The following is a 12451-nucleotide window of genomic DNA, read 5'->3' as shown; positions in this document are numbered from 1 at the left end:
TGGGCATCTTAGAATGGTCCTAGCTTCTGTAGGGCCTTGTTGGACGCTAAGCAGACCTCCTGAAGAGAGCCTAAGGCTTCTTGTCTTGGCCCTACAGCTTCACACTCTGCAGGCTGATAAGCGGAGCTATAATATAATTGGGTGTCCCAGTGGCTGATACTCCGAGTCTGTCGGGGGTGAGGTCTGATTGACAGTCGCCAGTGGCTGTGGGTTTACTCCATCTGCTGGCTGATTCTGCTCAGGCTTCACTAACAACTGGTATCTCTCGGCTGGTTTAGTAACGCCCGACTCTTTGTGACCCTGTGGGCTGGAGTTCACCAGGCTCCTCTGTCCGCAGGACTTTCCGGGCAGGGATACTAACTGGAGTGGGCTGCCATTTCCTCTAGCAGATGCACAGTGCTCTGTTAATTCGTTTCCTTTCAGATGGAGCAAGACTAGATATGATTAGGACCAGGGTCTCACTGCACTTTGAATAAGTAAAGGCGGTTTCTGAACAGAATGGACCAGAACACGGTGTCCATGAGGCAGAAGATAGAAGATGTGGTTCTGGGCAATAGGTGCGTGCGGTAACTGCCCGTGATTTCATCCAGACTGAACCTAAACATTCAGGGAGCTCAGTTATCCCTTCATCACAGTCTGTAAAAGGTCCCTCCCTTGGGCGGACGGGGTAGGCTGGGGCTGGGTGGTCTGACTAGGACTTGCCAGAGCTTCCGTGCAGAGCACCCCAGCCTAATTGGTTGTCCCTTTTTTTATAACCTATTTTTCATGGGTCACACCTTTAACTATTTGAAATTAAGGTTCTTGGTTAGGAATACTATTCCAATTATTAAGTCATCCCTATGGGAAAAAGTGATTTTCTTTATTAAAGTCTGCTTTAATTTGTGGTTCCAGAAATCCTCGAGAAAGGGGGTTGAGGTCAGCAAAAATTAGGTAAATGTTAAAATTTACTTTCCATATAGTCTAGATTCTTACTAATGCTGTCCTTGTAGTCCAAGGGACTGAATCACATTTTCAGTGACAAAACCTTTAAGAAAGTCCTGTTAGGAGTGATGCTGAAATATAAGCCAGACTCACCCGAGGCTGCATTCTCATCTGTGCAGAATAAGTTTGGAATGAAACTTGATTATAGGATGAAAATTCACCTAATTACAGGGATGTAGTCTTTGGTACAGCAGCAGTTTCAAGGCAGCTTCTTGAAATAAATGACTCAAGTCACAGTAGGTTATAGTATTCACACCCGCCCTGACTGTCCTGAGTGGTGCCGTGATTTGCAGACATTTGTTAACGTCTCACATACCTGTGAGATCTTGAAGGATGGGCAATCTCTTCCCAACTTAACATGTAGGGGACACGTGGTGAGCACAGAACTGAGCCTCGGACCGCCTGAGCTTCTCCTCTCCATGGCTCACCCCAGCCTGAAAGCTCTCCAGGGCCTTACAGTACGTTGATTCTCTTTATTTCCTATGCTTTTGGTCTATGAAATCATCACAGACACTGAGCCATTGTTCTTAAGGGTAGTACAGGTTTAGGTTCCTTTGAGCCCCTGATCATAAATTTTTGTCAACTGATCAATGTATAACCTTATTTTATGTGCATTTCTGTTTAAAAACTCACTATGTAACATATTGTTGATTCATTAACACAACTCACAGCAATAGCAGGGTCACTCATGCCTGAAGTAAGTTTATCTAAGACACAGGTTTTCTCCATAAGACACATATATCACAGCCTTCTACACTTAGGAAGACTAGACAGCACTTAAGCACAATGTTTGGGGACATTGTAAATGGCAAAATCACCAAGAGAAAGCACAACATTTCAGAAAGTGTGTCCTGGGCTGGATTGCAAAAGGGATACTCGTTTAAAATAAGAGTTGAAATAAGAAGGCAGATACCTTGCTGATCTCATGAGACTGCCTGGTAACTCAATGTTTTTGCCACTAAGTGCTTGTCTGCAAATGACTGTGAAAGCCCACGATGACTAATTTCAAGGTTACAAATAAATTGTAGTGAATGGGTGAATATTCAGGTATGGAAGCCATGAAGATTTACTGTCTATTTTAACCCCTCTGAATTTAAAATTCTCTATTACTGGTCCCTTGCTTGCAATGCCAACTCTACTTCTCTGCCCCCAGGACAACATGAACATTGGCCATGACAAATTTCTTGCAGTTTCCCAAGCACACATTATTCCCTCATCTTTAACTGTTATTTTGAACCATGCATTTTCTCATTATCTTCCTAGGAGTAACTTACAACTCTCACATTCCCCCATCATTGCCTCTCATAGTGTCATGGGACACTGGGCAACATTCCAATAATAACATTAATAGCAGTTGTAACATTGTCCAAATTGCTATGTCCGGGTATCGTTCTGTACGATATATAAGTGCTTACTCATTTAATCCACACAACAAACCTATTGACAGAAACAACTAACATGCCCCATTTTAAAGATAAGAAAATTGAGACATGACAATGTCAAGTACCTTGCCGGAATCACTCAGCCTGTGGGTGGCAGAGTCAAAGACAGCCCTGGACAAGCGTAATCCCAATGTCACACTCTCCTAGTAGCTGTTGATTTCCAGCAGCATTTAGACTAAGATGCTTTCTTCTGTGGTATGGGAACAGAGATGGAGATGGAGATGGAGATGGAGGAAGAGATATATAAATATGCATCTCATTTCATATCCTGCCATCTGTATTTGAGAAAAAATATATTAAAATGACACCAAGCACTGCATATATAATTATGGATAATTATACTTGTGCATAAGTATCTTCTATCACCCAAGAAGGTAAAAAAATCCTTTAAAAATTTGAATGTAAGTCTGTATTCATCATTTGTTTTTTCATTTTCTTATATTTTCTGATGCTTTGGAATCTTGGGTCCTTGCTGACATTGGAGGGGCTCCCTTTTGCAGAGTGACCTACTTTCTAGAGATAAGAAGGTTGCCTTCATCCCCCAACAACCTCTTTTATCAGGTGTTTACACTTGGGGCCACCATCCACCTGCCCTAATGAACACAGGGCCAAGTACCCGACAATGCAGGGCAGCATGCAGGCTCCAGAACTCAGGGAGATTAATCAAACCAGCTAGTTCTGAGTCTGCTTACCCGCTGTGCCTTGGCTTTCCTGCGGAAACCACAACAAAGGCTGTTGCCTGTGTTTTCCCCTTGCTGCCTCTGTCTCCTGACCGACCCTAGTGGCCCCTTATGTTCCTGTGAGGTCACATGCTCCCTCCTCTTGGGATTTATGAATAACAACTTGCCTGTTCAACAACAATCATGTACAGGGGCAGAGCTGGCCTTATTTTACCTCAACTACATTTTAAAAGAGTCTTAATTCTGAAATAATATTTTTCCCAGTACCTTGTTTCACCATCACATGTTACCCATTTTTTTTCTGTTAAGACCATCTGAAAATGTTAAGGTAAATGCTTATCAAAACACTTCATATTAAAAGCACATTATGCTGTTCAGAAAGAGTTTCTTTTTAAAAATGAGCTTATTTTATCCCCAGTCAAGCTGAAGAAAAAGGCAACTAAGGAAAAAACCCACTCTTTTCCATTTTTTGACATCTGCCTTAGTCCAAGAGGGCTCAAGAAAAAAGAACTACAGATACCTCCTTTTAGACTAGACAAAGGTAAAATCCACAAATAGAGAAGCTATCAATTTGACATCAAGACAGTCACATTCTAAAGGGTCTGTGGCCAGGAACTCAACTCTTCTCAGAGTATGCAAACATTCTGCACAGTTCCTAGTCATTATAGTCAATAGGGCATGGTCTGTATAAAGATATTTCCTGTGTTTTCAAAATAAAATCACTCTAAAAATGTGAATCTGCCTTCTGTCACATTGAGCAGCACACATACCCCTTCTTAGAGGTTCCAATAAGATTAGTATTAATGCAGACATTTCTGACTCCCTCTTCTTACCAGGCAATCTACAAGCATGTCCATTTTGCAACTCAGAAACCATTAACTAAAATATCTTGGAAGAATAAGCAGCTTTGTGTTAAGAGCAAGTGCTTTTCTGTGTTATGACTAACCATACAAGCCATTTAGCCACTTTAGATTGGGACTTTAGAATGATTTCACCAGAAAAATCTGCTCTGTTGGGATGCTGCGCTGAGAAGAAATGTGGGGCCCATCTGCCTTCTCAAAAGTGTCGTGCTTTATTATCCGGTAACAAACTGTTCTTCTTGCCTTGTTGGAGCAGCGGCCCCTCCACTTCGGAAAACATAAAAAGCTGCCTATGATTTCCTCGATATGTGCTCTCCGAAAAGTAAGGGAGGGAGGTGCCATTGGCTGGGAGCCTCTGCCAAGTCAGGTGGAAGGCCAGTTGCTAAAAGATGCTCTTGCAGGGCCCTCCAGCAGCTGCCAAGTAGAAGAGCACCTGCCCAGTTTCATCCTGAGGAAACGACACCCAAATACGTTAAATAACTGCCCCACGCTTGCATGCCAAGTCGCTTCAGTTGTGTCTGACTCTTTGCCACCCTATGGACTGTAGCCCATCAGGCTCCTCTATCCACGGGATTTTCCCAGCAAGAAAACTGGAGTGGGTTGCCATGCACTTCTCCAGGGAATGTTCCCAACCCAGGGATCGAAACTGCACCTCCTGCGTCTCCTGCTCTACAGGCTTATTCTTTACCACTGAGCCACCAGGGAAGCTCAAATAACTGCCCGACTGGCCAGTTAATAATAAATGGCTCGTTAGTAGTAAGTGACTTTTTAAGTGGGAAGGATGGAATTAAAATCTAGACTCACTCAACTCCAAAAATTTGTCACTTAACATTTCCTACTCAGATGTAAAAAAGAGGAATTACAATCTTATATGACTTGAACTTTTCTTCAAAGAGATCCAAAAGGTTACCCAAATCTCAGATTGTGGAGGAGGTCGGTAAGGAGTTTACAGACAAGACTACTCCTCCTTTGGAAGCACAGAGAGAATTCTTTACCAGGAAGCTTCCTGCATCCAGAGCTTTCCGGGCCAGACATTTGATGTTCTCCGCCAGCTTTCTGCGTTTTGCACAATGGCCTCTAGGTGGCACCACCAGCCTGTCTTTCCATTAGTGCTGCTGCTGCTGCTAAGTCACTTCAGTCGTGTCCCACTCTGTGTGACTCCTTAGACGGCAGCCCACCAGGCTCCGGCATCCCTGGGATTCTCCAGGCAAGAACACTGGAGTGGGCTGCCATTTCCTTCTCCAATGCATGAAAGTGAAAAGTGAAAGTGAAGTCGCTCAGTCGTGTCTGATTCTTCGAGACCCCATGGACTGCAGCCCACCAGGCTCCTCTGCCCATGGGATTTTCCAGGCAAGAGTGCTGGAGTGGGTTGCCATTGAGGCCTGTCTATTTCTGATGACAGGTAGTCAGTCAAAAGAGAAAATTTCTGCTTGTGAAAGTGGTTGCATCATTTCTAGCATTAGGAATCATGACTAACTAGTCTTTTCAGTTTCTCCATTACCTGATGCAAGATCGTGGCCTGGAAGACGTTTCAGAGGAAGGACTAAAATTGAAAGCTCAAAGAAAGTACCAGGGGAAAATGAAGGAAATCAACACTCCCTTTTTGTTATTCTCTGTTCAAGATCTTTGCTTTTTTTAAAATGACTTTTCAAATCCTTGGAGTGGAGGCCACATAAGTGCTGAAGGCCTTAAAACCACATCAAATTAACTTTTACTTTAAAAATGCAACATTCTTCATAAAGTACTCACAAAGCGAAAAACACTCAGCAGACATTGAAAACTAACACAGAGACAGACCCCAGAAGCCAACTGTGGAAGGAATTATCAATCGTGTTAAGACAGATGGAGCTCCATCGAGAAAAATCACTCAGAGTTTGGCTTGTGGGATACCCTGGAGGTTTCACACAGGACCAGAGCATGGAAATAAAAAAGGAGGTGTCTCATACCTCCCACCCTCGTTAAGTCTATCCTTCCTAGAGACCTGCAGTAACACAAAAAGCTGGGATAATCCAAGTCCTACTGAGTGGTCTTTCCTCAACTTCCCTCTCTCCTCCATCCCTCAGACACATGCCCAGGACAAGAGATGACACTGTGTGTTCTGGGACCCAACTGCCCCCGACAAAAACCACTAGGACCTGGGTCAGAGACACATTGTGTCCAGGGATCAGTATGTGTAAAGAGCTCACTCTGCATTTTCCACATTGTTCAAATGCACTAGAAATCCAGGTAGTATCAAAAGGAGGAACATGAAATGGCAGTAACTCAGGTGTACCCTACCACCAGGCTCTCCTCCGGGACAGAATATCAGGATCAAGGGGAAGCAGTTCGAAACGTACACACCTTGGTCTTTTCCCTGGCCACTCTGATAAGACCTAAGGGTAAGAGATTGGATCATTTTGCACAACTTCCCAGGTGATTTGCATATGACTTCTGGCTCAACATGGGGCTTCCCTGGTGGTTCAAAAGGTGAAGAATCTGCCTGCAGTGCAGGACACCCAGGTTCAATTCCTGGGTCGGGAAGATCCCCTGGAGAAAGAAATGGCAACCCACTCAAGTATTCTTGCCTGGAGAATCCCATGGACACAGTTGCCTGGTAGGCTCCAGTCCACGGGGTCACAAAGAGTCAGACACGACTGAGCGACTAACTTTCACTTTCACTTTCCTCACTCAACACATTAAAGTAAAACCTGGAAGGAACTGTCGGGAGGTAGAATGCAAGCTGCATCCACAATTCCACGGCTAACTCCCTAGTAAACAGAGTCTGCCAACACACAGGTGGGTGAGAGCAGGACCGGGGCCACCTCGGAACCTTGATCGTCGACACGCACCAAGCACAGGGACTCTCACCTCTCCATCAGTCTTGGAGTTTTTTGCTAAAATTTAGAACAACAGAGTCAGCTAAAAGATCAAATGGAATGTCAAAATCAAAATTTGGGATATGACAGCATAAAAATGAAGCTCTGTAAAGCAAGTTGCAAAGCTGAATACAATGCTTCACAAGTGTTCTTATTAGAAAAAGCATGTTAAGACTACCAGTAAAAAAGGAATAACATCAAATTATTATTTTTTTCTAGTTTTACAAATATTATTGGAGAGGTTTATTAAAAAGTTACTCTGATGCACCAATTTCCAAAAAGGAAATTACCCAGTGTTTGTGGAAAGCAATTTGATGATATCAAAAGCTTTAAAAATATATATTGTAGAAATACTAGTTCCATGGATTTATCCTAATGACATGATTAAGGATGTACATCAATACTGAGAGGCAAAGATGTTAATTGCAGACTTATCTGTAACTTTAAAACACTGAAATACTCAGTAAAAGAGCTTGGCTAAATAAACTGTAGTACACTCATATAATAAAAACTCTTCAGTAATGAAAAACAATGCATATAACTGATGTGGAAACATTTTCAAAGAATTCCCACAAAAGACAAAGTTTTCCAAATAACAATAAAGCATAAATACTGATGTGTACAAATGAATATTAATATTAGTGTGTGTATGTATATTCAAGGAAAGAGTATTTGACTTATAAAATAATGCCCGGTGATTTCTAATTACTGAAGACAAAAGTCTCATTTATGTTGGTTATGAAGGAGGTAGAAAGAAACCCAAATTTACACCTGCAGAATTTGAGGTTAATAAGCCAAAGGTCATATAGAAATGTGATAACGATAAAAGCAAAAATGGACCGGAAGCAGAAACAAAAACAACAGATTATATTCAGGACAAGGCTGTGTTCTGATCTGCAAACTAAGTAAAAAGAAAATCTAAGTGGTAACTAATTAGCATCCGTAGCAAAACAAAACTTTTAGGACAATATAAACTGCATGTCACACCATGATTAAATTTCAGGAGACTCTCAATCTGATTTTGATATGGAATCGACATATGTGAATAACCCAGTCACCAGCCCCAAATAACGTTTCTCCCACAGTTGCCATCACCCATTTCATTTAAATAGAATCTTCAGCCTTCTGTGAAGTAGATCTAACAAAGTCTAGATGCTTTCCGGGCTAACTACTCTTGGTTACACTTAATCAGAACTGAATAAACAAACTCAGTATTAGTCACACTTGTACAAGTTATTCCATTCCACTGCAGCCAGAAGAGATTTTCATGTGATCCTGTTTAAATCAGCTAAACATCTGGAAAATGTGGAAACTATTCTGTAAGGCACAGGAGGACCACAGGCTCGGAGGAGACCTCGGTTATGTGGCTGAAGTCAGGCCCTCGGGTGCTGGAAGGAGAGAGCTTACTGGAGATGGCTTACTTACTATGAAGCCAAGTTTTTTATAATCCCGGGTATACATGGACTTGCGCTTCTCCATGCTGCCACTGCTGTTATTTGGTTCAGACTCTGCATCAAAAGCAATTCTTCGAAGTTCAAATATGATGTCCCGCTGAGCCTGAAGGGATTAGGAAGGAAAAAAAGGGAGGGAGAGAGAGCTGTCTTCATTCTGTGACGTTTCATCTACTCCCTCATCCCCCAGGGTCTAAATGAATCACTGGGTACAGGCAAAAGGGAAACAGATAAAAGGCAACCAATGTTCTAAGTTAAAGCTCTGTGAACTTTTTTTTCCTCTCCTGCCACTCTCCCTGCTGGTCAGCCCTGGCTTTATTCCACAGTTATCCTCATGGCCAAGCCCCTTGGAGCTCTGGTATCAACTGCCCTGTGACAGTCTCAATGAGAGCCCCAAATATGATGGAAGGCTTGTGATTGGAAAAAGCCAAGTTGGAGGATCTTGAAGTCCTGTACTATCAGAAATAAAGTGAGAGGCACATAAGGTTTGAGAACATTAGGTAAGTGACAAGGGATCCCTAACTCCACTAAGTGACTTCACAGAGACAAATCTGAAAAATAGTTAAAATGGTAAAGGTTCTGTGATGCATGTTTAACCACAATAAGAAAAAGGCATGTATCTTTTACATAAAAAGGACGAGGTTTCCAAGAAGGGGAGGGCTGTTCCACCTCCGAACGCATTGCCTCTCAAACTAGAAGTCATAAGGCAGTCTCATCTCTCTGTGATGATTGCACTTGGCCTTGCCAGAAGTGTGGGGCACATCAGACGGCCGCTGGAAGCCTCTGGATCATTCTTAATCGCGTGGCCTCACGCCACGAACGAAGTGCTGCGGCGGTTACACACTTCGCATGTGTGTCCACATCTGCCAGAGATCAGCCCCTCACGTGCCAATAACGAGTGTTTTCCTTTCCAAAGCTGCAGCGCTGTTTAAGCTGCAAATATGCTACAGCAGCTCTCCCAGCTGTTTCCTCTCGCTCTGCCCTCACACAGTAAAGTTCCCCCAGAGCCTTTTGGATCAAGACTTAACCTCTCAAGCACAACAGCCAGAGACCTAGAGAGATCTATAGCAGAGAGCCAACTGACAGAAATGGAAGCCCAGAAATGAGATGTAACCTGGGACCTCCACCCCTGGCTCTGACCACTGGAGAATGGAAATACTCTCTCAGCCTGTAGAAGCCACATCACACAGAGCTACCAAGTGGCTCTGTGTCCTGGGGACTTGACTCCAAGCTATCACCACTGAAGGTACTGGAGCCAAGCGTCAGTGTTTGCAGTCATGCAACGTCAGGCTTTCTTATCCAATAAGGAAAGAGTATGCACGTGTTCGATGCATAACAAAATAATTAATTTATTTTATTCTATGATCCTATGCAAGCTTAGTCACTCAGTCGTGTCCAACTATTTGCGACCCTTTGAACTGTAGTCTGCCTGGCTCCTCAGTCCATGGAATTTTCCAGGCAAGAATACTGGAGTGGGTTGCCATTTCCTACTCCAGGATATCTTCCTAGCCCAGGGATTGAACCCCTGTCTCCTGTGTCTCCTGCATTGAGAGAGGAGTTTTTACCCACTGAGCTGTCAGAGGAGCCCTCTCTGATCCTAGATTCACCTAAATTTTAAATCCATTCCCCTAAGTTGTGATATGATAATAATATTATCATCATGAAAAGCCTCCTGGTTTCTAAGAAGCTCAAGAAAAGACTTTTAAGGATGTTCTTTCCCTCATATGCTTTGATTGTTGTCTAATGAGCACTCACCTGGTCCTGGGGGTCCATCTTGGTCATCATCCTATCTTCCAAAAGGTTAAAGGTCAGCACCTGCAGCACATAGAGCTGGTGTGCCATTTCATTGTTGATGGCCCGCTGAGCTCGGATGACATGCTAGGGAGATGGTTCATGGGTGAAACTTTTTTAAACAAAGGAAGAAAGTAACAGCAAGTAACCTAATTTACCCACCCCACCCCCGTCATGATGCAAAGTAGAACCTCAGAAGACCTCATTTGGAAGCACGGGGCATGGAGGTGGGTGGAAACACTTTCAGGAGAAAGATGCATGCACAGGTGACCCTGGAGTTTCCCTTTACATTTCAGGACCCAGTAAGGTTCCTGATCTTTAGGCCAGAACTGGGGAAAGACCTACTGCATTCAGGGAAGAGTGGCGGCGTGGAAGGAAATGGAAATTTGGTGGCTGTTACAGCCATGTAAGGGAAGGTATGCCTAAAATGAGAGCATCTTGAGGAGAGCTGTGGATTTCTGCAACAGAAGCACTCCTTGCCTGCTTACCTTGCCAGAAAAATAAACTGTACCCATGTACTGTAAGCATTTCTGCCATCCTCTTACCCTACAGCTGTCTCTGAGAAGTGACCCCACATCTAAACAGGGAGAGCTTCAGAAGCATCACACAAAGGCAAAGTAACTATCAGATCTGTCATTAATTCACTGTGGACACTATGTAGTGACCACTACCCCCATAATGCAGTGAGTGAATATTTTTTTAGAAAGTGACCCTTCCCCTTAGAACCAAAATGGAATAAACATAAAAGGAGTGACAGGAGACTATAATATGTAGGCTTTTGTCCCCTCAAGGGCTGGGTTTGAAATGGAATTCAAGACTTGGACCTAATATGCATCTGCTTTGGCAGAAACCACAGTTGTGCCTGAAACATGCCAGTCAACCAGAGATTGTTCTGGCGGTTCAGTGGCTAAGACTCTGTGCTCTTGATGCAGGATGCCCAGGTTCGATCCCTGGGCAGGGAATTAGATCCTGCATGCTTCAACTGAGACCTAGTACAGGCAAATAAATAAATAAATACTTTGTAAAATGCCAACCAACCAGTCAAAGTGGTGAAACACCCACTCGAATGAGTTATTTTGAATTACTAGGCCCAACCATGCCTTGCTGTCTCAAGGAATTTTCTCTGGGTGCCCTGAACCTGGTGTGCACCTGGACTCCACAGCCCGGCTCTGAGCACCATGATGAAACAGCCAATTAAAGAAGAGGTGGGGTGAAGAACAAGACATAGAAGGAAGTCGCTGAACAAAAATTAGGTGGGTTGGAGGGTGGGAAGCCAAGCAATGGGATGGGGAAAAATCAAACCTCATATCCTCCAATCTTCCCAACAGAATGTGAATTCTTGGTACATGTTTAGTGTCCAAAGTGTATGGGCACTAAAAAGCATATGGCTATTTATTTTATTAGTAACTCAACAGTATCTGCACTCTAAGTTCTTGCCAGAGAATACCACCCAACTTTAAACTTCCAGTCATCAAGATCTCATTTAAAAAGTCACGCTGAAGTAAACTGATCTTTGAGACATGGTAGCTACAGTCATTTCACCCACTCCATCTCTGGGCAGTTGAGTTAGAACTCCAACTGCCACATGAAGGTGATATCAACAACAGGCTAAGACTTTAATTCCAGATTTCTACTCTTTCATCACCCTACTCTCCACCCCCTACACAAATACCTTCATTGCTCTATGATGAATATTGTTGCTTCCACTTTTATTGAGAGCAAGTATAAAAAATAACCGTATTTTGAATCCCTCTGCAATTTCTACAAAACCATTCTTGGACAAAGAATATATTAGAATGTTCTGACAATACCCGTTTCAGATTCCAGTTCCAGGGGGTGGAAATATGTCATCCTCCAAAGACCTGGGGTACCTCTTTTATCAAGTAATGAAAAGTACACTCATATGGTTTCTCTTTATCCTTAATAGCCAGGAAGTTTAACATCAAACTTGATGACAAATTGTAGTCATTATTATTGGCTTTGGATTCTAGAATATTTATTTTATTTGCCCTCATAAGGTTTTTAATTTTTAATGGCCTCATGATATTGGAATGTATGTGTATGTGTGTGTGTGTAACTATATGCTTGCAGAACTCCTTTTTGGAATTACACACACATAAATCTTTACTCTTTTTTTTGGTAAGCAGAAGAATCAATCACACATGTTTCTTTCAGCCTTTAGTTAAAAGTCAAGTAGCAGATAAGGCCTCAGGAAATCTTGCTATTTGATTTACTTCTAAACTTTCACAACATAACATGCAGAGCTTCTTCTCGACTGAGGTTTCAGGTATTTTTTGCATCACAATGAATGAGTGGGTTTCATGCCTGACCTTCCTGCTTTCTCTAGCAAAATGGCCCAGGAAAATGATGGTCAAAATTTCAGGACTTCTC

The 12451-nt window shown here is 42.8% G+C and overlaps 1 protein-coding gene across 4 annotated transcripts in view; it reads right to left on the bottom strand.

The window, feature by feature from the left end:
- The window catches only part of ELMO1 (engulfment and cell motility 1), a 562488-nt gene that overhangs the window by 329369 nt on the left and 220668 nt on the right, over window positions 1-12451 (bottom strand). For all 4 annotated transcript variants that reach the window (XM_061165360.1, XM_061165359.1, XM_061165362.1 and 1 more), the window contains exons 12-13: window positions 10025-10147; window positions 8244-8375 (exon numbers count right to left, since the gene is read on the bottom strand). In XM_061165360.1, coding sequence (XP_061021343.1) covers window positions 8244-8375; window positions 10025-10147 — 255 coding nt within the window. The remainder of the gene's footprint in view (window positions 1-8243; window positions 8376-10024; window positions 10148-12451) is intronic.

The sequence above is a fragment of the Dama dama genome, chromosome 18 (genome assembly GCF_033118175.1).
Source record: "Dama dama isolate Ldn47 chromosome 18, ASM3311817v1, whole genome shotgun sequence".
NCBI lineage: Eukaryota > Metazoa > Chordata > Mammalia > Artiodactyla > Cervidae > Dama > Dama dama.
This window is presented reverse-complemented; position numbering and strand designations above follow the sequence as displayed.